This window comes from Phalangium opilio, unplaced genomic scaffold (genome assembly GCF_054372755.1).
Source record: "Phalangium opilio isolate 3A_F unplaced genomic scaffold, DU_Popi_V2 ptg000329l_1, whole genome shotgun sequence".
Classification (NCBI taxonomy): Eukaryota; Metazoa; Arthropoda; class Arachnida; order Opiliones; family Phalangiidae; genus Phalangium; species Phalangium opilio.
Window position 1 is genome coordinate 9,201,376 of NW_028324226.1, and position 27,749 is coordinate 9,229,124.

The 27,749-nt window shown below is 37.0% G+C and overlaps 1 protein-coding gene across 13 annotated transcripts in view; it reads left to right on the top strand.

Moving 5' to 3' along the window:
- The window catches only part of LOC149610716 (uncharacterized), a 97,385-nt gene extending 69,920 nt beyond the window's left edge, over positions 1–27,465 (top strand). Inside the window, exons 1-5 of one of the 13 annotated variants that reach the window (XM_089858901.1) lie at positions 21,231–22,850; positions 22,929–23,000; positions 23,063–25,121; positions 25,415–25,953; positions 26,610–27,465. In XM_089858901.1, the coding sequence (XP_089715027.1) occupies positions 25,421–25,953; positions 26,610–26,643 (567 nt within the window). In that variant the 5' untranslated portion in view covers positions 21,231–22,850; positions 22,929–23,000; positions 23,063–25,121; positions 25,415–25,420 and the 3' untranslated portion in view covers positions 26,644–27,465. Of the gene's footprint in view, positions 1–342; positions 3,682–3,748; positions 9,195–21,230; positions 25,122–25,414; positions 25,954–26,609 lie in introns of those variants that run through there. The other 12 variants (XR_016376539.1, XM_089858900.1, XM_089858899.1 and 9 more) reach the window with 12 other exon arrangements.
- Positions 27,466–27,749: the final 284 nt, after the last annotated feature.

The following is a 27,749-nucleotide window of genomic DNA, read 5'->3' on the forward strand; positions in this document are numbered from 1 at the left end:
GCTCTAAAATGCGATATGGGTTTAGCTTATGTTGATTGTTCTATTGTTTTTAAAAGTGAAATTTCGGAATTAATTGTTTACAGCACATTTTCCCATAAGGATTTTTTAATGACGGGTGCTAACCTATATTTTTTCAAACTCTTTATTATTTAGGAACTATTTTTTAGTCTTTTAGTTAATGAAGGTAATTGTTTTTCATGATGGTAAGATTATAAAATGATCCAGTGTTGAAAGAAAACTTTCCATTGAAAACTTAAAAGCTAAATTTTGCAAAAGTTTAGCCAAGTGAAGGCCAACACATAATTTAACAAAGCAATAATTCTTTATTCTTCTATTTCACAGATTATACGAATGTGTACCAATAACACTGCTACTTACTGGAAAGGTACGCTACCTTTCCATGAAAAACCACTACTTACTTTTACAAAAGTCTATACAGTATAACCAAAAGCGGATTATGCTTCACACATAAAGTACGTAAGTCCCACTTTTCCATAGCTTTGATCATGGATTTCATGATATTCCCGAAGTAAAAACTAAGCAGACGAACAAAAAAGCTTTTAACCAATCATGATCCCCCTAACCATAGATAACCTCTTTAATGCCAGACCAATAGGCGACGGCTATTACTATTTTCTTGCATGGGACCTCGACTCGATCTCGCCCTCGACATAACCGGGAGGCCCGGAAGGCGAATTTGCGGTACCGTTCCGTAGTCGTTATAAAATATTCAACGTTTTAAAGCTCAAGTTTCGAAATGTTTTGAGACATTTACTTAGTCTTCAACTAAATATGATAAGATTTTCTTTAAATTTCAACAGAAAAATAGCTCTGCGAATAAAATTAGACACGAAAACTACACTAAGCCTTGGCTAGATATCAGCGGCTGAGGCCGAGCGGCGCATCTCGAGCTGCCGGCGGCCGGGCTTGCCGTAACGGCGAGAACAGAAAAATACCTCATTAAAAAACAGATGCACGGCGTCTTAAATAGGCCAAGCAAAAGCTACCCAGATTGATAGGATCTTCGTGCCTTACTCCCAAATAATCTTTCGTATTGTGAATAGTTTTAACTAAAGAATATTTCAGACACTCTACTCAATATTTATACTAATTCCCTAATTTCAACAGAAAAATAGCTCTGCGAACAATAATAGACTCTAAAACTACACTAGGCCTTGTCTAGGTAACAGCGGTATCCCGATTCCCGAACCGCCGGCGGCCGAGCTCGCCGTAACCGCGAGAACAGAAAACATTCCTCGTAAAAAACAGATGCCTGGCGTCTTAAATAGTCCAAGCAAAAGCTACCCAGATTGATAACATTTTAACGCCTTACTCCCAAATAATCTTTGGTATTGTGAACAGTTTTATCTAAAGAATATTTTAGATACCCTACTCAGTCTTTATAGTAGTTCTCGAATTTAGGTACGTGGTAAATCGGTTCTTTAGGCAGAAGGATCCGATGGATCCGAAGGAGCCGCGTTACTGAACTATTTCCCTCCGCGTAAGGGGAGGTTCTTTCCTAGGAGCATAGAGAATATCGTGTAGCTCCCCAAGGCACATGTTACGTACTTCATGTGTAAAGCCTAATCGGCTTCTGGTATAACAGTGTTAAGCATGGTTTTCACTTGGCGTAAATCACGACTTTTCGCCCGACGTCAAGCGACAACCGAAAAAAAAACATAGTTACGCTGGACAGAAATTACGTCGAGTGTGGCGATATTAGCTTTCTATTTTTTCGGCCGTGTTCAACGTTAACGCTCAGCGCGAGCCAACCAGCAATAAGCTAGAGTCGTGACGTTATTTTCGACCACGCGTGTTCGGAAGAGACCGTCCGTGATCCGCCATGTTTTTACTTATTTCGTTCCTAATCGAGTCAGTAATTAGTACAAATCCCTGAGAATGCCGAAGTTCAATGCTGAAAGGTTTATTGAAGAGATTAGAAACAATTCAAATCTGTATGATAGTAGAAACAAAGATTGCAAAAAAGAAAGACATAGATGGGCCGCAATTAGTGCAGTGTTCAGTTTATCTGTTAAGCCTTGGTTCCATTATTTGCATGAACTACGCTATAACGCTGCGCGACAACGTAAGAAACAAGTCTGACGTTTGACGTCCAACTGCAAAGTAGTTTTTTCGGTCAAGTGAAGACCGTAATAATTGCAAAGTCTATATAACAGTGTTAAGAAGTGTATTTGTTTTTTCGCAGTTTATAATGTACAGGGATTATTTTGAAAAAATGCTGATAATTGCAGCAAAGCCCACCGTATGTAGCAGCTCCAACGACGGTACATAAGTCAACTAGTTTGATTTTTGTATCAAATCTCAAAATTATGGCCGTGCAAGTCCATTTCGTATGGCTCCCGTTTAAGCAGTATATATGCACACATATTTCTATTACAATGAAGTTCTTATTAAGGGAATGCACCATTTAGTGTGTAGCCTGACTTTCATTACTCAACAAAGCTAATATAGCCAACATTTTCGACATTATTATTTATAATACTGCACTTTCTTGATTTAACTATGTTACCGCTACAGATTGATCAAAGAGAAAATTGTTATTTGTTCAATTTTTTAACTTACACTCCTTAAGGAAAAAGGTTTGCTAATTGAAGCCTGATCAATTTTGTGATAAATATATTTATTACCTTGTGTTGAGTTAAGGCTGGTTTTCATTGGCCCAAAACGCAGGAAAATCCTCGTAGTGCACCGTTTTCTCAGCGCTAACTTGCCGCAAACTTTCGCGTTTTCTAGGCGGTAATCTAGGAAATGGGTTTCTATTTTTCCAAAGAAAGACAAGCGGGGGGCCAATAGGAAGAGACGAATGTGAGACGTCATAGGCGTGGTTTAGGAGAAGTTTTTTCGACGCCATTTTTTTTCGAAAGAAGGCGTTTGTGTTGTCAAGTTAAATTTCTAAAAATGTATATTCCCGAAGAATTTGTTAAAGTTCGGTTTGATCATTACTTACATGATAAAAATTAAAATACAATAAAGTTTTAAAAAAAATAGATTGTTTGCTATTTGTGGAGACCAAGGCTTACCAGTTCTGTTGAAAATGCACCAATAGCAACCAATCGATTTTCTTAGACTTAATTGTCTTCGTAAAAACGTTCATTTTATCATATATAGCGATTAAGCCAACTTCTTTAACAAATCGTTAACTATACAATTTTATAAATTTAACTGGCCTTTAATTAAAAAAAATGGCGTCCGTGTAAAATTAAAAATATGGAAAATTTAAAAAGGAGCAAGTCGTTTCTCATGGTCCTTGCACCGGTCAGTGTCTCAGCAATACCTCGAGAGCCTTGCTATTCCAATACACTCCTAACGGCATGATTAAAATCATGCTATGAGGTTTCAACTTCAGGTTAAAAACCAAAATAATTCTCTCCCAACAGGGAAAGCTTTCAGAATGGTGGAACGCTCCTAAAGAGCAAAAAAAAGCATTCAAGTTAATAAACAGTACACTTTCACTTTGTTATATGTTACGATCTGTTCTGACTCGTTGGTTTTGTAGCAATATAATGATGAAAAAATATTGACCTTTCGTTTCTCCTAAGGCAACACCTATGAAAACGTTACCATGGTAACGTAGCACTTTTCTGACGTGACTTCCGCAAACCATTTCGCGATAAGCCGAATTCGGTGGTTGCTTCTGAGAGAGCTTGGCGGATGTTTATGGTAAAGTCTGCTTATTTACAAACATACCGTTAACAAATTTTAGTATTTATAGTATGCCTTTAAGCAGATTATGAGTACAAATCATTTCCGCAATTAATACGCACTGATCTACCTTAAGATGAGTAGTTTCAATAATTTTCTTCACTTCCGCTAGAGTAAAACGTCACCGGACGTTCAAGGTAAACTTCCTCTATTTTTCTGTGGCTGCAAATTCCTGTAGTTTGGAAGTTTCATTCGAGTGACCGAGGCTTAGGTAAGCTAAATAAGTCTTAAAAACGTTTATAGTTTGATGGGTGACTTGAAGCAGTTTGGCAAATATTTTAATTACAATTTGTTTACTTTGAATCAAAATGAAGCAAGAAAATGAAACCGAAAATATAATGATAGCCTTCAACCGTAGTTTTTCGTCTTTATTTAAATGCGTGTAGCCGCTAATTCCGCTGCATATTTTTGGGGTGAATCGTGCTCACGTGCTGTGATCACGGAATAAACCGTGGACTGCTAAAGTTGTCCGTTCTGCCTGAGCTACTTCTCTATAGTGCGTGGTACAAAAATAGGTTTCCGCTCAAATTACCATTAAAACAATTTAAAGTTGGATACTTTTGTTGAAAATGTTATTAATGACAATACGATCAACAAATTTCTTGCTTACACGCAGACAAACTCTTCTGCGGATTTCGTCCTTATATCAAAAAATAGCATTGGGAAGTCACGAGATGTTTATGGAATTCAGTTTGAAGATAATAACCTACTATTAAATTATTTTGAAATCGTAACTGATCCAAAAATTTCAAACTTGTACACCTACTAGCACGTAGCCATCAAACGCGAGTGTAAAAATTAGAAGTATACTATACACAAAAAATTCAAAACTATTGCACTTACTATTTATAACCCCTAGTACTTTCGATTCTATCGAAATCTTTAATAGTAAATCAAAGAATAAAATTTATTGAATTAAGGAACTAATATTTTGAAACGAGAATATAATAAAGCCCGAGGGCCACGAATTTATGCTCGAGTTATTACTAGAATGAATAAGAAATTAATGTATAAAAGAATAGACTTAACAAACAGCTAAAAATAACGAATATTTTTCTTATTTGCTTTATTTATATTTTTCTATTATTCTTCGGGGTCGTTGTTAATCTAAATTATAAAATCAAGAAAAGCGGTCGCTATCATGGCACGCAATGTTCCCGAAATAAAAGAGGGATAAGTGACAGCGGCTTTAGCTGTTGACAGAGCGTCCAGGGCGTAAAACTTATAACTTTAAACCATAAAAAAGACACTGAAAACAATATATTTTTGAAGTTCTCTGTATTTAAAAATGGTTTCAATTGAGACTACGTCTTCAAACTTCTATTGATTTAAATTTTAAATACCGTCGGAACACCAGCCGAATTTTACTGCAATTTTAATATAATATAATTTTATTTTATTTTTAAATTTCTTTATTTTATACAATTATATAATCACTAGCTGTTACCCTCGACTTTGCTCAAATCGAAATTTTAATAAACGGTTAGATTTTATAGTAATATTGTATTTATAATATATATTTATTTATAGTAACTATAGTGCATATAGTAATTTAGTATTTATGGTACCATAGTACAGTATTTATTTAGATTTTTAAGGTTTATAATAACAGGCATCACTTTCTTAAAAAAATACCTTGAAAAAGCAAAAGATAAGTGCTTAAAATTAATTGGCGGAATTAACAGATATTCATATTTGCAGTTTTAAAGGCATTGTTATAAATCAATTATTTAAAAAAAATGACTTATGATATTTTTTCATCAAAATTATAATAGTGCCTTTAGAACTGAATATTTGAATAGCTATGGCTTCATCCAGTTAATTTTGACAACTTATCATATACATTTTGAAGGACTTTTATTCCAAATTCACTTTTATACTATTCTCTTTTGGTAGAAAAACAATAAATCCGATTCTGTGTTGTTACCTTTCGAATAATCAAGGTAGTTATGATATAGGAAACTAACAGATTAAACATGAAGAAATGTGATATTGATCTTGATATTACAGCTCATAGTTTCTTGGCGCTGTACTCGTTAAAGCCACCTTCATTGTTTAGGCCTACTAAGTAAAAGAAGTTTCCTATATTTCTCAAGGAAACAGTTAATGGGATAGTTTCTTAGCGTAGGGAACTAGCCCCAGCTTCACTAACATAATATCATATAGAAAACAAAAATTAAAAACTGAAGAACAGAAGCCGTTTCATCCTTTTCTTAGCAGCAGTCGTGTATAATAAGAAGCAAAAGTGTAAGTTCTCGGCAGTGCACCTGTTTTATAACCACCGTTAGAATTTCAATCCTTATTATCATATTGACGTAAGCAACTTAGAGTGGTTCCGGATGGTAGAGCTTTCTGAAGGATAAAATATAAAAGTTGTCTGCTCTAGGAGACGATGCGAATACGATGAAATGACGCAGAAAAGGCATGTATTGTGTAAAACTACGGCAAATAACTCAACGCTGAGGCAAATGACACTGAGTTTGCAACAGTTTGAAAAATAGCTTTATCTTTATCAGTGTATACAGAAGTAAGATGAGACTAGGAGTAAAGAGCTCTAGCATTGGCACTAGTGAACAAATTTGAGGATTTTATGCCGCTTCCATCGCGCCTACCATAGAGAGAAAAAAAATGGTCGAGCTCCAAAAAATTTCCTACCCCTTTCCCCTCAACCTAAAGCCGCGGAACACGGACGCGAGTGCTTGAATCTAGTTCGGCCGTCTACCGCCACGAGCGTCTCACGTTTTGGAGGGAAAATTCAGAAACCGCTACCAGAGGGCCAACCGTTGGTGTGTTATCAAGAATATTCACTTTCGCCAAGTGAAGAATTTGGTTAGCTCAGAACTTCTAGTCTCAACTTATTTCTGGTGCATATCATGTGGAGGATAATCGTTCTGAAGTCTCCCCCTTCCCCTATAGAAGCTAGCCTATGTAAACCGAAAGAACTTCTCACTTAATGTTTGGTGCATACCTTAATTACTGAGAGTAAATGTATCATAAGTTGGTCAAAAGAAACCGATTTAGTGCAAGATGAAAAGTATTGAATATTGAAAACAAAAGAACGATATTGAGAGTAAAATATTGTATATAAGCTAGAAGAAAATACGATCGTATCTTACAATATCTCCTATTTAAAACAGATAACTTTCAACGAAGTATAAAAATGGTTCTTTTCCATTTTTATCAAACTAGGCAGAGAATTTCAGATATTGACCGCAAAATCCAAACTTTACATTCAAACATAAATGTAGGCATACTACCAAATAATAGTTTTCTCTCATGACTTGTTGATGTTGACCATTGTTTAACTATGTTTTTTTTCCTTATGCGTAAGCCATTTTGGTCACAAAAAATAAGACAATATTATTATTACTTGTCCGGGGAAGCACCATATCATCGAATATTTTAGTCATACACAAAGACTAATCAAAATTACATGTTTATCGTAAAGCTCTTTTCTTGACTGCTGGTTTTCCAAAATTAGGCAAGCCAGCCACAATGTATATTAGCAGCAGGAGGTGTTTAACATACTAACCGTAACCGCCGAAGCATTCTTACTACTGTTCGACAATATACTGTTATTATTTAAGGGAAATTGTAGAAACACTGTTCTTCATTCGAATTCAAGAAAAAAAATTCTACGAAAGAGCCGCGGGCTATCAAAAACTCGAACTCAAAATCAATAGGGACCATTAAAAATCACTTTAAGTACTTTGCGAGAAGTAGCTGTTACGCACCAGGCAAGACAAAAATAAGGCCAGAAAGGAAGCGATTGAGACAAACAATGTAGTCGTGAAACGTGAAACAATTGATACAAATAACGTGAAGCATTGTTTTTTGATATTTTTACCCTTTTCCTTTTAGTAATTTTCGCCTCGAATCGTTGAACCTCCTAATATTTTCCTATATTAATAATATTCTAAATTCTTCTCCTGAGAAGTGGGAGTAAAACATAAACAAATTAGAGAATGTAATACCAGTAAGAAAATACTTTTCGTTTTTGTCGTTAAATGCAATCTTATTTGCTTCTGAGTAGTATCAATTATTTTTTTTCTTAAAAATCATGCCGATAAACCTTATGTTTAATACATTTTTATTCTTGACCTAATCAGTTAAGAAAGTGGTTTATTTGTTCTTTGTGCACGTGTCAGTCACAATTCCTTACCGAATATGATCAAGCTGCAAGATTGATATCAATAACACTTGGGCAGGGTTTTAGAAGTGATTCGGTTGAGGCCGAGTAGCTTAGGTAGTGCAAATATTACACACCAGACCCTGTCGTAACGCATCATAAAAAGCAGTCCTCCCTCCTCAGTGTTACTGAGACGAAATAAAAACTGATTGAAATGAATTCGGATGATCATATCAACGAAAAAACGTTTAGCATATACAGGCTTCTTCTACCTGGGGTCGTCAACCTTTTACAACACCCTAACTTTTACATAAATCAACGGAATAGAGTGGGGAAAGCTAAAGTGAATGAGCGCAATAATCGAGGGTAGAAATGATTTATTATAGTCTCACAAAATATAGGCTGAGAGAAATGGATACAACAATAATGACTCCATCGCCGAATTTACGTTTGTATTCAGAGCAAGGTCACCCTGATGTTGCATCATATAGGTATTTTTAAACTGTCGCGATACTTTAATTGTTTTAATCTTCTAATTGTAAGAATAATGGTTGAGTCAAACGACCTCTTAAAACCACTTATAAGGTATCTCAATTCTCAATCATAATGGAGAAACAAATAGGGGTGGTGGAACGGTTATGGAAATATGCCAGAAGTTCACAATTTTGTAAGCTACATTATTTTGGCAGGAAACTAAATGTCGCGCTTGTTGACTTTAAGCTCTCAAGAGTCACAGCGGAAAATAAAATCTACTTTAAAGATAATTTCATACTATAGCTTAGGCATTTACCAATAGCGGCATCTCACTAGTATTAATTGTGTAAAGAGTGGCTGTCTAATTTCAAGTGGATCATTATTAAGTAGGTTTTAAGAGTTATAAACTTTGCGTAATATGAAAGGATCTTTACGCTTTCATTATGCAAGTTGTTCAATGTTTTTCTTTCGACTACCATAAGATATTTATATTTTTAAATACCCGAAAACACTTCGATCAACTTTCGTCGGAAATTATCGAAATTCTACCCTTTCAGCAAAGAAATTCCTTAGTCGAATTGGATCTTCTCTAAGACCAATAGCCAAGAAGCGTCACAAAATCTCTACAATGCCTCCCCAAAAGTTGAATGGTAAGTTGGAGTGACCGTATGGACTTTTGCAAAGGTGACGCATTGGTCATTGGTCAAGAAGGGCTACAGACGAACCAATTACAATTGATTCCGACTACTCCTCCTCCATTTTTGGCGTCCCACCTGTTGAGTTTTATAATAAGTACGAAGGCAGTTCACTTAGTTACTTTATTCCTCGAGTATCATGTTACAAGTGTCCAGTTTAGATCACCACGTTTCTCAAGCTCAAGAGGGTTACGCCCCCTATCGTCTAGTTCTATTTACTTTTTTAAAGCCTATAAAACATTATCTTAGATTAGATAAGCATATGTCTAAAATCGTTATCTACTTAAAGTAAATACGTTAATATCTCTATGTAACATCTTTCCTTTCTTAATGATTACAAATTCAAAATTATTAATCATTAGAGTTTAAGTTAAAAACAATTGTAAAATTTAACATTAACATAATATCTCTATGTAACATCTTTCCTTTCTTAATGATTACAAGTTCAAAATTATTCGTCATTAGAGTTTAAGTTAAAAACAATTGTAACATTTAACATTAACATAATATCTCTATGTATCTTTCCTATTTCCTTAAAGTTAAATCTATGATTAGTTTAAGTCTTAATCTAGTATTTATATTCTTGTTGTCCGTATCGTAATGGTGGTATGCTCGTTCGCCCCGATTTAGTTGTAGGCCAGATCTCTTTGTCGGGTCTCTGTTCGGAAAATGCCGTTAGGTGACTAGGTGGTCCTATTATTGGAGATATCTGTCTGCGATACTGTGATTGATCTGCTTGCTGGTTGGTGTCCAAGCGGTCAGGTGGGAAACTTAGTTGCTGGCTGTCTGAGTGATGCGACTGCTGACTGCTGTGTGGCTGGTCTATTTGTTGTCTAGTTGCATTTGACGGTGTCTTTTCTTTAGTTCTCTCCATTCTCTGTCTGCTTCTTGGTTGTCCGATTGTAGTTTTGGCCCTTGATACTGTCCTTGATGTTGTTTCTTGGGCAGTGACTGTATGATCGAAGCCCTTTTCTTCACTTTGTTGTGCTGGTGACCGTGGTGAGTCTATTCTCTCTCGTAGGTGCGTTCGTGTTCTGCGGTAGACTTTGTTATCTTCTGTTTTGATCCAATATGACCTTGGTTCGGGTCCAATTGCTGTTATTTTTGCAGGTAACCAATTGCGATGTCCGGCTAAGTAACGCACGTGTTGACCAATTCTGAGCGGTGGTATCGATGTCATGGCTTTTTGATTTGAGCACATTTTTTGTCCGCGTTCTTGCAATGTTTGACGACTTTTTCTGATAGGAAAGTGAGGTTGCAAGATTTTTGTATTTGTCGTGGTCGGTGTTCGTATTCTTCTGCCCATGCATAACTCCGCTGGTGATGGTAAATCATTCTTGGGAGTTGCTCTGTATTCCATTAATACATATTGCAAATCTTTCCCTTCTTGTTTCGCTTTGATGTAAGAGTTTTTTATTGTTTGTATCGTTCGTTCAGTCATTCCATTCGATTGTGGATAGTGCGGTGACGACGTGACATGTTGAACTCCCCATTGGGTCAAGAATTGCTTGAATGCCAGCGAGTTAAACGGTGGGCCGTTATCCGAAATGAGTCGTTGCGGGGCTCCGTGTCTGGCAAAATGAGGATTCAGGAAGTTAATTACAGCCTGCGCGTTTGTTGATGTTAATTCTTTCGCTTCCACGTATTTGGAAAAATAGTCCACTAATAATATTATGTTCTGCGAGTTCACTTTGAATAAGTCCGTGCCCACGGTTTCAAAAGGTAAATTCGGTATTTGGTGTGGCTGCATTGGCAGGGCTGTATTGCTGCGTTGACGATTGTTGCAAATTGCGCATTCTTGAATATATCGTGTGATATCTTCTTGCATTCGTGGCCAAAACACATTCAGTTTGGCTTTGCCTATACACGCGTTTATTCCTTGGTGTGTGGCGTGTATTTGTGCCATGGTGGTTTTTCTCATGCAGGTTGGTACAATGAGACAGTGCCCTCTATACAGAAGATCGTCTTCCTTGTGGATTTCGTTTTGATACTGCCAGTACGGTCTTATTTCTGCTGTTATCTTCTTATGCGATACGGGCCATCCTTGATCGGTTAGTTCCATTAGTGTTTGCATTACTGGGTCAGCAGCGGTGGCTTGTTTGTATCGTTCTGGTACTGTTGTCGGTAGAGTTGTCATAGCAAATATTGCCGTTGTTGTACCTTCCAGGTTGTCGGTGTTTATTACTGTTTGTTCCTGTGGTGTTCTCGAAAGCATGTCGGCAATATACAGTTGGTTTCCTGGGACGTAGACTAATTCCAATTGGTATCTAAATAGCCTCATTACCAGTCGCTGTAGTCTGGGAGATATCATATGTAGTGGTTTCTTTACTATCCCTAGCAATGGCTTGTGGTCTGTTTGGACTTTGATCTTCGTGCCTGCTATATAGTAGTGAAAGTGTTCACAGGCAAATACAATCGCCAACATCTCTTTCTCGATTTGCGCGTATCTTTGCTGTGTGAGAGTGAGGGATGTCGACGCGTACTCCACTGGGTGGTCATTTTGCATCATGACTGCTCCTATCCCTGTCTGACTTGCATCAACCGATAGCGTGATAGGCGTCTCTGGGTTATAGAAAGCGAGTACGGGTGCTGTTGTGGCCAACTTCTTGAGATTCTCATAGTGTCGTTCGTGTTCCGGTTCCCATTTATATACAACATCCTTTTTAAGTAGAGTACGTAAAGGAGCCGTGTCCGCGCTTGCGTCTGGGAGAAACCGAACCACGTAGTTGATCATTCCGAGAAAGCTTTGTAAAGCTGCTTTGTTTGTCGGTGGCGGCATCGAACATATTGCTTCCACTTTTCTTGGGTCCATTTGAATACCTCCTGAAGTAATGATATTACCCAGGAACTTGACTTTGTTTAATGCAAACTGAGCTTTCTTAGAGCCAAAGCATAGGCCTGCTTCCATAGCTCTGTCCAATACTTTGAATAGTGCCTTTTTGTGAGTTTCCTCGTTTGGTGTATCAATGAGAAAATCATCTGTGGAGATGTGCACTTCCGGGAACTCGTTGATAGGAAAAATGGACCTCATCGTACGCTGACATATTTCCGTGCCCGTTACTACGCCGTACGGTTATCTTGTGAATCGATAGCGTCCGAATGGCGTTGCAAATGTGCATAGTTTTGAGCTTTCTTCGGTGAGTGGTATTTGCCAGAACGCACTTTTAACATCCAAAACAATGAATATTCTTGATCCGCTGAGGTCGGAAAATATCTCTTGTGTTGTGGGTAGCGGATATGGTTCACGTTTAATAGCTGTATTGAGCTTTCTTGGGTCTAGGCATATTCTTACTTCTATGTCCGGTTCTGCTTGTAGTGGTAACTTCTCTGGTTGATGACCTTCTATCTCTTGTTGCGCTTTCGGTACCACGACCATCGGATGAACCCAGTCGGCTGGTTCGAACACAGGAACTATGATGCCATGTTGTAACATTTTATTGAGTTCTTTTCTTACAGGTTCTCGATATGCATGTGGGATCTGTCGTGCTGATGCAATAGAAGGAATGACGTTAGGCCGTAGTTTGATGTCGTACGTTCCAGGTAGTTTTCCTATTGAGTCGAATGCTGCAGGATATTGCTGGACGACTTGTTGGAATGTGAATCCTAGTGCGACCGGCTGTGGTGTTCTTGTATCCTCTTTTGGGTTGGTTGCGTGCGTTGGAGATGGAACCACTTTAACCGCGAATAGTGTTTGCGGTGGTGGTGTGCCCAATGGCTGCCGCTTATGCTGTATCAGTCCGAGAGATACCGATGCTAACGCGCCTAATATGGGGGTGCGTTCTTCGTTTGTGACATAGAATGGATACGTTGCGACTGCTGTGTGTGACGTGCAAGGGATGTCCACCACACCTGCTATTGGCACTGCATGCCCTGAGTACGCAGTTACGGTATACTCTGGTTTACGTAGAGAGGGCCGAAAGGGTAATGCTTGATACATCTTGCGTGTGATGATATTGACTTGGGAGCCGGTATCCAGTTTAAAGATCATTGGGGTATCATAGAGATAAAGTTCGTCATAAATTTCGTCTTCTCGAGAATGGACGTCCTCCTTAGAAATTAGTGGGGGGGGGGTGTGCACTTCAATGTGATCAAGAGTTTGAGTGCTCAATGTGAGGCAGTAGTTGAAAAATGTTGCCTCCGAGGTTTGTTGTTGTTGTCTTGTCTGCTGACGGTATTGTTGGGCATCCTGATCTTTATAGTTTTCTGTTGCATAGTCAAAATCGACCTCCGCTATAGCGCCCTCGTCCTCATAGAAACTTGAAATGGCCCTTTGTTGTAATTCATTCGTAGATCGGCATACCACGGCCCAGTGTCCAGGGGCGAAGCATTTTAAACAGGTGGTGTTTCGTGCAGGACATCTGTTTGGTGCGTGTTGAAGTCCGCATTTAGGACAATTGCTCCTAGAGGCGTTTGCGGGTCTGTAACTGGATTGGCGTGCGGGTGCGGCCTGGTTAAACTGTCTGTTCGGCATCTGTTGGGATGAGAACTGGCGATGTCTTGTTGGAAAACGACCTCTATGCGATATCTGTCGTCGCTGCTGTTGTTGTAGAGCGTCCACCGTATTTACCGCATTGCTGTAGGTGGGTTTGTCTATCATCGCTTGTGCGCAGTTCGTTGACATTTCCTCGGCTTGACAGAGCTTAGTGGCTCTCTTGAGGTCGAGGTCAGGTTCTGCCAGTAAAGTCTTGCGAAGGGTCGCGACCGTTTCAGCGTTGAGCTTCGCAGCTATGGCATATATTTCAAAAGCTTCCTTGTATTCAGACCATGCTGAAGCCGGATCCGCGCCGGGAATGAACTGCGCTGGACTTTTAAAAGAAGTCATTGTTGTCGCAAGGCGTTACTTGTAATTGAGGGTGGTTTAGTATCCCACCTCTATCACCATGTTGAGTTTTATAATAAGTACGAAGGCAGTTCACTTAGTTACTTTATTCCTCGAGTATCATGTTACAAGTGTCCAGTTTAGATCACCACGTTTCTCAAGCTCAAGAGGGTTACGCCCCCTATCGTCTAGTTCTATTTACTTTTTTAAAGCCTATAAAACATTATCTTAGATTAGATAAGCATATGTCTAAAATCGTTATCTACTTAAAGTAAATACGTTAATATCTCTATGTAACACCACCCAACCTGAGCCGCTCCACAGTTGGCTCGCCTATTTCTCTCAGATTTCGCATTCTTCCCCATCATCCTTGGTTTAGATATATGCATACTGCCAGTGCCTACATGAATCTAACTTTTAGTTGGTGTCTCGTCTGTGAGGGTGTGTTCGGGTGTCCAAAATAACTTTGTTTTTTCTATACCTTCTCCCTAGTAAACTAGATATCACTTCTTGGTCATGGTTCGAGCAAATATGATAACAAAGATTTCCCACTCGTTATTAGAAAACAAGCCAGGTGAATGACGGTCAAACAGATATAAAATTAAATTTTAATTAAGCAAAATATTAAGACTAAAGCGACAGATATTAAAAAAATCTCTTGTTTTGATCTAAGGCTGTAAAAATAAACGATAGGAATGAGGTTTATCAATCGCCTGATTATATTAACAAGCCAGATTAGAGCCCCGTCGATTATAATTCTGTAGCAATCGAGAACCTTTTTCTTGTAAAACATTCTATAATCTTTGAAATAAGAAAGCGTTAAATCAATCCATATTAATTTAATAAACTCAAATGGAAAAAGAGTTTTTTTAGTAAGTAGCCCCAGACGCGTTACTTTCAACGGTACAAAGACATAGTAACCTTTAATCTTAATTTATTTTAAAATTGCCAATGAAAATCCCAAATGAACGAAATTAGTGATTACCTTTTTGACACTCAATCTTTAACGGTACTAAGATGATTCCGTTAGTAAGTAAACCTTAATCACAATAACTTTTAAAGTAGTTAATGATTTTTAGTGAGTAGTCCCTCGATGATTACCCTCGATTAACCTTTTTGTATCCTTTACCCTATATCAAGGAGACGATGCTTTTATGGTCCATATTATTCTTTCTTTTGAGGCTAGTTTGCAAATTTCCAAATATTTTATAAGCCAAATTAATCAGTCAATTTATGAATTTTTATTAAATAAACTTCAGATTTTTTCCACGTCTGATATTAGAGTTTATGTTTATGACCCTATGCCCTTTCATTACTCGAATATAAAAGAGACTAGCGCAGTGTAAGACCTTTTTAAACACGCTCTTGTTTGACTGTTTTCTTATTGAAGGTATATTGCGCCTCAAATGCAAAGTAGAAAAACCAGTTATGTTTAGGTGATTAAACAAGTTGAGAATATGGTTTTGGTTAATAACTAGATCAGTTAATTCAGATATTTTTCGGTGTTATTGCATCGAGGGGGTCGGACGTTTAGGAAAAAGTGTACGGTATTTCAAAATCCAATTTGATTTCTTCTGATTTCCTTTGATTTCGTCGGATTTTGTTTGATTTCAGAATTCGATAAAAATCCAATGGATTTTGTCAAATTTTGAGATTTTTCCCGTGATTCCGTCGGATTTTGCTATTTTTACCGTGATTTCGACGGGTTTTGCGATATTTTCCTTGATTTCGTTGGATTTTGAGGTTTTTCGCCTGATTTCTTCGGATTTTGAGATTTCTTTTGATTTTGGATTTTGTGAATTTTGTAATGGATTTCACGGTTTCTTTACTGATTTTGCTTCTGATTTTATGATTTCGCTTCTGATTTCGTGATTTCTATCTTGATTTCGTGATTTCTTTGTTGATTTTGTGATTTTTTACTGATTTTATGATTTCTTTACTGATTTTGTGATTTCGTTGCTGAATTCGGATTTTTTATTTGATTTCGTTGCTGAATTCGGATTTTTATTTCATTTCGAAATCAGCATTGATTTCGGATTTCTTAACTTGGATTTCACGGGTAGCGTACGGGTTTTCATGAATGACCGACCCCTCGTATTGCATCATTCAATTGATTTAATGGAATGATCGCGTTGCAAAGACGACCGAAGGTTATAAGTTGGGAGGATGAATGTGAAGGAAAGGGAAATTGTACGTCATAGAGATTACCGATTTTCTGTCCTACGACTAGTAAATAAATCACAAAATCAGTAACGAAATCGCTAAATCCATTGCAAGATTCACGTAATCGAAAGTAAAAATAAATAAATTCTAAAAGAAAAATTCGATTAAAAATTCCGAAAAGATGTAGGTAAGAGACTTACTGTTAAGAATTGTTGAAAACTTTAGTTAAATTCTGCTATTTCGTATGAATTACACCGCTGTTTTTTTTGTTGTTGTTTTTATTTCTTTCTTCTGGAACCGCAGTTGTTATTTCGGAAACTGGTCTCCCGGGAACTTCGGTTACAGGGTACATCCTTTCATCTAGAGATAAAGGAGCCTATCCATTGTTAACGGGCCAGTCTTTCTCAGGAATTTTTAATTTTTCTCGCATTGTAAATAAACTTATGCAGGATATACATGGGACAGCTTAAAGAAAAATATAGTAGCATTAGTGTACAAAGAAGTTGGACGCTTAATTATTAACTGAACATTCGTTGGGTTCTTCTGTTTCGAAGATTCACTCTGTCTCTGTCAAAACTGAATTTTCCATTCAGTACATGATGTTCTACGTTGCTGATTTTTGTACAGATGTTAACAAATTAACATTTCGAAGTCATCTTCATTCAATTATTAGGCCTAGTATCACTAATCAAATATCCCAAAAAGATGTAACCCTTTAATATTTTCATGACGGGACTCAGATAAAGCGAATGCAACAATGACTAAATGAAGACTATGAATTCGATTGCCAAATTTGAAAAACACTCACAGCATTAAATTAGACAGAAGTAAATTCAAATAAAACTGTTGATGTTGAAAGACTTGAGTTGTATATGCATACGAGCGAGATTGCTTAAACTAATAAAAGAGCCAACCTTCAGCATTAAAGATACGTCAATCGTCACTTGCTTTTCATATTCACGAAACGGATTAGCAAGGCGTACCTTCCTCAAAGATGGAAGACGTTTATCATCAATCCAGTAATTGATAATCAGGGAAATTAAAGGGTCTATGTTCTAGACATATTACACTCAGCTCATTCCACTTTTCGGGGAACATCAGGTATTGACTTCAAGGATTATTTCTTGCAGTAGCGTCGCTAGGGTTTGAAATTTGGGGGGGGGGGGCTAAATTTGGGCAAACTAGTTATTATAAAAACTTAATAAAAAATTTGCATAATGGGTTCATTGGAAAATGTGTAGACCTTTAAAACTATCCGTAAATTTGTGCCAACTTGAAATTATTCGTATTTTAAAGATATACAACTTTTATTGATAAAGAGTACGGAACCCAATTATGAAGGATTTTCACTTGTTTTAATATTATTTTTAGTTTTGGTTAGCTTTTAGTCCACACTAATGGGACTCCCTTCGAAAGAACTGGAAACATACTTGTCTCCACCTTTGTTTTTCTCTTCAAAATTGTACCGTTTTATATTGAAATTCATCTCTGCAGAGATGAAACTTAACGAATCTATCATTGTAATTTTTACCTCTCCGAGTGACGTATGTCACGGAGAGGTATTACACCGGCCGTGTCTGTGTGTCTGTCTGTCAGACCCCACGTGACCGCGTTCGCAGTCTGCGTATCGGAGCAAACGTGTTCCCGATTTTCGGACTGCATTGACAGTTCACAGAAATTTGGGTTTGTCTCCTCTGGCTATTCTACTTGAGTTCCAACACCACCAGCTTTGGTTTTCGTCCACTCCACATGGACACTATGTAACGTCCAAATTAATTATTTTCCAAATTTAATAAATATTCATGTTGGTATGACTTAAAATTCTTCCAAATTCAAAATTCACGCACTCAAATTATTTCAAAAACACTATTCTTAAATTCCATAAGTTAAATTTAAAGCTCAAAGAACTCCAATAGTATTGTTTAGTCACGGGGTCCCTGATGCTGGTCGTTTGGGATCTTAAGCTGAACAATATCTATTGAATTCTTTTACTCAACGGGCGTGGTTGACCTGCTGCAGAGGTTACCCATTTGTTCCGCAGTTCATCTATTGGGATACTACGACAGTAGTTTCTTAACCTCTACCCATCTCCCCCGTTTATCACTTTATGCCCCAGTACAATAACTAGAAAATAGGGTTGCCAAACCTAAACCACTTTGTATAGCTGTAAGTTTAAGAAAACACCTGCAGTTTGAAAAGGTGTAAACATATTTTTAAAAAGAGGCAAATACCTCTGACGTACGCGAAAAATAAAACCCATGACGCACGGAGTCGTTGAAAAACAGGATAAGGTCAATGGAATGGAAAAGCCCAGAGGACCAGAACCAAAAGGACCAGGCCGAAGAAGATATTAGAAGAGATACTCTTTTTGGACGCGGACGACGAAAGTTCATCACCAAGCGCAGTCTCGCGACCAGGGTCAAGCTATTTTTCTAAGTTAAAACCAGGCCCCGGACTTCGTCCGTTGGGCTCTCGCGCCGTATCTACAACATGTATACCCGCCAGTCCCAGTAACGTACCGTCCCGCGTCGATGGAAAATAGACGACAATCCTCTATTTTAAAAGATAAAATATAATTATCTCTTTGTGCGCGAAAATATCTCTTTGTGCGCGACAATTATCTTTTGTTGCGCGTTGGAATAAATCCTAGGAGTCGCCATGGGCCAACGTGGACAAAACCGTAGAGATGACTCTCAACCCTAAAAACAATGAGTACCTCCCCGGTCACGGGTTTATCTTATTTTTATTATTTTTAATCAATTATTTTATATTTGTTTAATCCGGATCCTTAAGATTCGGATAACCACCTGTATATATGTTTAAGACACGTACGTACGTTAGTTTTATTTTTATTTCTCTCAATCATTAGTATTAAACTTTTATCATGTTATTTGGCAACCCTGAAACTTCTTAGTTATTTCACTATATCTATTAATTAAACAAAATCATCCCCTAGACAATTTATATCTACCCCGCAAGTCCCAATAGTGAAAACTTAGCGGTTACCCGGGCTTTTATTAAAACCTTTGTAGGGAGACTATCAACCACCACGTGGGTTAATTCTAAACCGTCATGAATATAATTCAACCCCTATCTTATATTTTATTATAAATAATTTAAATCTCCTTACAACTAGTCTGTACTTGCTAGCTTCCTAGCACAAACATCTTCTGATCTTCGTCAATTTCACCTTGCACCAGCTTCTATGCACCACCATCTTCTGTTCTTCGTCAATTCCACATTGACACCAGCTTCTATGCACCACCATCTTCAGGTCCTTGTCCATTCCACATGGACGCCAGCCAGTCCATTCCGGCTTCTTTTCCTTCGTCACTTGGTTTCAAGATATACGCGGCAATCGGCTAGGGTTACGAGAAACGTCTAGCCTCCCAATGGCAGGGCTTCCACCATCGGTTCACGCGAATGCGTTTTTATCTATTATTGGTTTCAAGATATACGCGGCGAACGGCTAGGGCTACGAGAAACGTCTAGCCTCCCAATGGCAGGGCTTCCACCATCGGTTCACGCGAATGCGTTTTTATCTATCTATTATTATGATGGCAACAAATCGTATATATACCCCAAAATTTGAAGAAAGCGGGCAAGAGGGGTACCCTTCACTTTAAACGTCAATATTAGCAAAGTTTCGAAAGATAATAGGAACAACTTTGTTTTAAACGATTTAACTATTTTTAAAGTTATTTACTGGCGATTAAAATAATTAATATCATTTATATTTAATTAATTATTTAAGATAAACTTATTTCTATGTAATGACACAAGTGAGAGTTTATATAGAACGAGTAATGAAGATTGCATCCGAATCGAAACACTACACGCACATCAAAGTTAATATAAAGCGAGTAGGATGATAAGATCTCTTACAAAACGATAACATTTCCTTTTTGCAGAATATTAAATGGAAATATTTTAAATATTTTTCGGCATTACGATTCTTTAAGTAGTTGTGTAGCTATAAAGCTCCGTTTCATCTTAATATTCCAAGAACATCTTTTGATATTAGCATTTCAAATTTGGTGTTTACTTTTTAATTCAGCTTTACTACATTTTTATTTAGTGTAAACGCATTTTTTATATTCATTAGATAATATGGATGTTATTTTTTCATCTATCCACAAGTGTTGAATCGATTGGGTCTGTGAAATAAGATACTCTAGATTTAAACTAGAAATGACCTTGTTTCGCCTCCTCTTATAGGAGGTGTTAACGGTTCAGAGTGAGCCGAAAGAAAATACACCCTTCAGTGATACATTTTAGGTCCTCATTAGAATAATTGAGGATACAAAGGAAATTGTTTAACGCTTAAGGCTTTGCTAAAGACCTTGGGAATATTTCGCCAATTTGAACTATGTATTTCCGGTTTTTCTCATATGCTGGTGGACCTGTGTTTAGAAAGTAAATTCGTCTCGGCTCGGAGAGGTTTATTTTGGTTTCCCAACTTGTTTATATATTGCTACAGAATTTTAGGTTGCTAACAGCAATTTTTTTGGTAGGGTTTACGGATTATTTTGGGGGGACTAAGTTTGGAATTTGGGGGGGCTATGGCCCCCCCAAAAAAGGCCTAGCGACGCCACTGATTTCTTGCCACTTTAAAGTAGACTGCGAGAAATTAAACAGAGTCGGCTGATAGTTCCTTTCTAAGACTCTACCCGCCTGTTTCTAAGTTATCCAGCGTTTTTCACTTATTTAAAGGGACTGAAAACCATGTAAGAATTTCCCTATCTACGTAGACACTAAATAGACTTTACACTCAATGCTTAATTAGGGGTTATTCATAAAGCTAAACTATTATTACGTTTTTTACAGGCTTAATCTTTAGGCCTTCGCGGACCCAACCTTGACCACCACCAAAAATGTCAATGATATAAACATGGATAAAGAATGCGCGTGCGGAAATTTGTTTTCACGCTATAGGATCGGCAACTCCCTATCTCGAACGACAGCTTATTCTGTATATACTCTGTTACAACATTGGTTGTCAGCACGCGCAAAGCTAGGTCTCTTTGTAATCTAGCCTTGCGCGTGCTGACAAGAGACAAAAAACTTCACGATCTTCAGGATTTAAAATCGTTTAAAATATCCTGAAGTTTTTTGTCTCTTGTCAGCACGCGCAAGGCTAGATTACATAGAGACCCAGCTTTGCGCGTGCTGACAACCGATGTTGTAACAGAGTATATACAGAATAAGCTGTCGCTCGAGATAGGGAGTTGCCTATCCTGTAGAGTGAAAACAAATTTCCTCACGCGCATTCTTTATCCATGATATAAACATGCAAATTGGTCAAATTTGGTAACGAACTGTCATTGTGCTTAAAGATCAAACATTGAAAAAAAAAACTATTTTCAAATTATATAAAAACGATTTTTGCTTCGCAGTCCTTAAAAAACTGCATTTATACACTATTCTTGGCGAAACAAGGACACTTTTTGAAACCCAAGAAGGCCCAGAAATTAGAAATTATTATATGTATTGCAGTTTGAAATTAAGTTTAATCGATATGGGAAATTTGTTTTTATTTGCGTAGTTCAAACAATTGTTATGTTAGACATTTTTCAACAAAAACATCTATCTCCATAGAGATTAGCATTACGATTTCGGATTGAGCATAAATAGAAAATCCCTAACGGTATTTTCTTAATAGGGCATATTTAGGAATAAAGATACCATGTATTTTTATTTTTATTTTTTTTTCACTTACTGCCAGGAAATAGGTTGGTTATTTCTGTTGCAGTGTAGAGCGGGGCCCGAGATAGGAAGGAAACAATGTTGAGTTTCGAAAAAAGACAAACAATCCCAGCAGAGAGGACACTCCTGCGGGATCATGGGATGTACTTGTGTATAAAGAGAGTGAAACCAAAGTGGCTATAAAATCGAGCTCTAGGTATAATTTTGGCTGTAGCTTGTTCCCTAGAGGGCGGTTTCCCGAAAACGCAGTTTACCCGTTACGGCAATTCCCTATACAGCTGATCTAGTAAATGTGGCGTACCGTTACAGCAGATCTCTAAAGAGCAGTACGACGGGGATGTGAATGGTTTATGATGGTGTAGGTTCGGTTATCAAACTAGGTCAGGTGAGGTTAATTTTGGTTATTAGAACCAAAATATTGTTATGTTAGGTTTAGTTATATGACCCAAAATATTTTTAGTTAGATTTAGTTATATGAACCAAAATATTGGTGGGTTAGGTTTGGTATATGAACAACAATAGTATTAAGTGTGGTTCGATTATGTTTGGTTATTTTAACCCCATTAGTATTAGGTCATGTTAGGCTAGGTTTTTTTTTTATTAGAGCCCCACTAGTATTAGGTCAGGTTAGGTTTTGGTATTTGAACCCCAATAGTATTAGGTCAGGTGGTATTTTGTTATTTGAACCCCAATAGTATTAGGTCAGGTGGTATTTTGTTATTTGAACCCCAATAGTATTAGGTCAGGTGGTATTTTGTTATTTGAACCCCAATAGTATTAGGTCAGGTGGTATTTTGTTATTTGAACCCCAATAGTATTAGGTCAGGTGGTATTTTGTTATTTGAACCCCAATAGTATTAGGTCAGGTGGTATTTTGTTATTTGAACCCCAATAGTATTAGGTCATGTTAGAGTAGGTTTTGTTATTTTAACCCCAGTTGTATTAGGATTTATATTAAACCCCAATAGTATGATGTTCTATAGTTGTACTTGATTGGTAAGGTGAACTGCAGGACTAAGAATTGTTCAAAACTCGAGTTAAACACTGCATCTTCCCAAAACAGTAGCTTCGAACAACGTCGCTGTTTTTCTTTGGGAATCGCTATTTCTCGAACTACTCTTCTGATAATTGCCGATACAAGGTACACTCTTTTCGTTTCGAGTAACGTCGCTTCCAAGAATTTTAATCTGAAGGTAAATGGCTGCCCTTCTATATTTAGCTCGTCTTGAGTTAAATAATCAAGCTATTGAAATTATTCTATGAGATTTACGAAGACAACGTGTTATCGGAAGTAAATATATACATTTTGTGTTATTAAGTACTAGTCCTAACTGACTGATAATCAATACCCAGCCCATATCGTGCCTGCGTAATTTTGCAAAGACCTAAAAGAAATTGATTTTAATCTGTAGCCATCTTGAAAAATAGCGTCAAGAAATATTAAGTTTCTTAATGGAATAATGTCTACGCTTTTCAACCAATTTCACTAACACACCGGCTCACGATATCAAATATAAGGCTTTGTGGATTTAGGGGTATTACTTGCCACCATATTTTAAAATGGCAGACCGAAAAGTAACAACATGTCTCGCTGCTAAAATTTTGCAGGGACACTGCTCTTAAGTCGTAGGTGCACATCAAGAAGTATTGTCTTCAAAAATGGCGGCGATAAATTTATAAATAGATAAACTTTCGGAATAGCGTCCTCTTTAAAAAATTTTCGGTAACATTTTTTGGACGGGTGTGATGAATTTTCGGGTTAAACATGCCGCCATAATTTAAAATGGTGGCCGCAAAAGTTACACTAATGTCACTGTTAGTTCAAATTCTGACATGTCAATGCGTGGGATTTGTGAACAAGGTTTAGTCTAGGATCCTTATATTGGCACAGACCCAGCCTAAAAATCCGATTAACAGTTCGTAATGAAATTCAAATAGCTGCTTAAATGTCATGATTATTTTGCTTTAGGTTAATTTTGACTCACAAGTTTTCATGTTGGTAATTTACTAACTAGTAGTTAAATAAAAATCAAATAAATCAATAAAAATGAAAAAAAATCCGATTTAAATAAAAAAATCAAGAACCCTGCCTGGAACTCTTACGTTGGTGTCTGGCTCAATTTTATTTAAGTTATGCAATTTTTTTCTTAAAAATTTGACCTAACATCGGATGCTGAATGAATGAAAATAAAATAGTCCGAAAGAAATCGATGATAAAATTTCATTATTCATAGAACTTAATTGGACAACTTAAATAAAGCCATGATCTTTGTTAATTTCCTTAGAAAACAATTTCAGACAAGGTCGCGTATTATTAACTTCAAAATCCAAGTTTTAAATGTAGATTTAACCTTCAATGACTGATTGAAGAGGTATTAAATTGTCTTCCACAATTTGTTATAGTCAATTAATTGTAATTAGTACAAGTTGAAATTTTCAAGAAAGTCCAAAACTATACCATAATGATAATTATTGCGGACTGTGTAAAACGAAACTTTAGTCTGCAGCACAAAGTCACCAATGCATTTGCTAGAGTACGTTAAAAAATATTTTGCTTCAAGAACTTTTTGAGTCTGTTCTTAATATTCACTAAACCATCCGGCAAGGCGTCCATTTCGACCATGAAGCTTTAGCATTCTGTGTCAAAACTTTTGAATATATTTTGTCAACTTATTACTAGCACTTATTCCTCTAATCAGGGCTGATTGACTTTAACAATATATTCTTAATGCGATAACAAAAAATATTATCCTTTAATTCAAGAAAAATTTAACTCGACGACCATGTTTATTTTGCATTATTAAGAGAAAACTGTAGAAAAAATGACAGCTTAGCAATCAATGTCCAGAAAATCTTCCTTTCAGGAAAGGAGACGTTATTCGTCAAAGCTTTAAGGTTCCTGGCACGACCGATTGCAAAGGGTCTTCTACCCCGCCCAGCCTTCACTTGATTTTAACCGTTAAATTTACCTGGAATAGAGAGTGAATCTAATATAACAAACGCGTAATATTAAATGAGAGAGAATAGGAAAGTTCAGAGACAAAAAAATAAAATAAGAAAAACGAAAAGAAAAAAAACCAAGATAATTTCGAGTTCGCTCTCGCTCTCTAAAGCAGGAATGGAGAGTGTACTGGCCTACTTTCCCTTAAGCCGGGCAGCCAACGTATACGCGCCAACTGAGTATGGTGCGTGTATAGTGGAAAAGAAAACTCTCGCGTGGTGGTGGTGAACCGTCCCCTCAACTAGGTCAGTGTTGTCCGATCCAAAGCGCCCTGGTATAAATACCGAAGGTAGTCGACTAAGAAAATCATAACATTCAGCCCTCTCTCGCATAACGGAGCTTGTATCGGGAGCTCCTGTAAATATATAACGTTAGATTCCTCTTCAACACTTGAAGATTAACTAAGATCAGGTAAGCAAGTCATATAGGCTCGTATTTTTATTTTAAACGTACGTGGATGCGTGTAAATTTTCGAGATTGAAACCAATCGCACCAACCTGGCCCACTTTTTGGATTTGGATATACACCAAAACTTGTCACGATCACGTCTGATGACAAAATAATGGATTAACTATACTAAAGAATACGATTTAAAAATCGTTCCCAAATAATCCAAAAAGTTGCGCGCAAACTGAGTCGCGTCTAAGTGAACAATGTGATTGTTAATAATTTTTTTCTTCAAAAATTTATTTCTATCTGGTTAGCTAATCATGAAGGTGTTAGCAGCTTGCGCCGTTCTTTTAGCAGCTGTCTGCTACGTTCAAGCCGGACACGGGTGGCACGCGCCGGAAGTCAAATTCATCGTGAAACACATTCCCAAGCACGTTCACGTTCCACACCCTTACCCAGTGCCCAAGTACATTCCGATCCCTAAGGTGGTCCCAGTCTACAAACCTTACCCGGTCCCCAAGCCATACCCAGTTCCCCACATTATCCACAAGGTTGTTCCTGTTCACAAGGTTGTCCATGTTCCCAAAATCGTCCACATCCCCAAGACTGTCATCATTAAGAAGCCCATCCACTACCCAGTCCCAGTTAAGGTCATCGAACCAATCATCATTCCTGTTCCCAAGGTCGTACCAGTCCACAAGCATGTGCCCTACCCCGTCCACGTCAAGGTCCCTAAGCCTTATCTCGTCCACATCAAGAAATACGTACCAGTTCCTGTGCCAAAGCCCGTCCCCGTTCAAGTATCCGTCTACAAAGAACAACCCGTCTACATCAAGAAACACGTGCCTATCGTGTAAGTACAAAATTATTCACCGCACCAGCAGACCCCCAAGATTATAGACCTTAAATCAAGCAAGAACATAGATTTAGTTTTATAATCGTTAAGGTACCAAATATTAGTGCGAATAGTTTTAGCATGAGTCACCCCTTGCCCCGTCATTCATCTGTGTAAAACCAAAAAAAATCAGCTAAGCGCGAGAAGGTCGAGTTTGAATTGAAACTAAAATAATCTAGCCTAATTTCGTTCAATATAACAGAAGTTTTAAGTTTATATCCGTTTATGTCTAAAAATATAACTAGCATAAAGAAGCGATAAATCCTTGTTTATAAGTTTTTGGCAACGTTAAAAAGTAGGAAGTACTTCTTTGGATCTAGATTGCCAGAACGAATTTTTAACGCGTAGAAACAAGGAAAGAATTTCTTATTAGCATGCATCTTCAAAGACAGTACGATTCTTCAGTTCGATAAAACGGTTATGGGTGCTATTTTTTCTTCTTCAAAGAAAAATGAAGTCGGTCGTATCTAAACGATATATAAAATTCCTGGTTTCAAATAGCGTAGAATATAAATTATTTCCCTCAATAATTAAATGGCTTTATTTTTTATATAAAAGATTGTAAAGATATTACTTTTTAACAAGTTCTTTATATTTTTCTTTCCGGTTAACAGCGTTCACGAAAAGAAGAAGTCTTGGGACTGGTAAACTAGAACTCTTCCACTAGGTTAAATAATTCAAATGACGCATACGTAAAGTCTACAACATGCTGAAAATAATTATCAAAGAACTTGAATACTCCAAAAATATAAATTCTACGGTTTTTAGGACAGTTTGAAATCAGAAAAACAAAAAAGGCTGTGCCCATATATTAGAGTGAAATTTGGACCATACCTAACTAATACTCGGACTACAGATTTTAAACTAATACAACAGGGACAGTCTAAATTTTCCAAAAATTTCTTTTAAAGCTATTTATAAATTCTAGTAAACAAACACCCGAAAACCCCCTTAAATTTAACTTATTTCGAACTAACTTTCCCAAAACGGCGCTCGAAAAGCTGATCTCCACTCTCTATATTATAATCTATTAATAAGACGTCGAGTATCAGAATGTTCCCCTCAAAAAATTCACAAAAGCTTTTGTAAATAATCTCAATTTTTCTGAATGTGATGAGAAACTTCGTATAGTTCATCCCGAAGATTGTTTCATAATGTATAATAATCTTCCCAAGTAATCCGCCCAGATGCTGTTTTAGATGTAAATTAAACGCATGAAATTAGACAAAAGGATGTTTAAAATTTACGATCGTTTCAAAATCATCCCTATTGTACTATAGTTTTTATGTTTTCACTTCATTGACTTTAAAAAAAAAATGCAATGATACTCGCGTGGTTGTATATATAGTCGACAGTGAGTCAAAACGATAAGCTCACTCAAATGTTTTCTGTAATATAACAGTTTTTTGTAAAAAGTGTTTTAAAATATCAAAAATGACGAAAAAATAAAAAGTGTTCTTTGCAAGAATATTTTGGGAATTGTTCTTTTTAAATAATAATATAGCACCCAGCACCTACACTTGTCAATATACAACAATTTACTAGCCTTCCATTAAACTACTTTATTGAGGGTTAAGAACAAAAAAATAACTTCGCAAAATAAGGAAAAACAAAATAAAAATGAATTAAAAAACACTTGCTTTGGTCATTGTACTCTAAAATGTTTCCTTAAAGTCGAGTCAAGACGAGAAAAAATATTTAGAGCAAGCGATCAAAGCCTTCGATCTCGATTACAGTAAAAAGTGCTCTCCTTT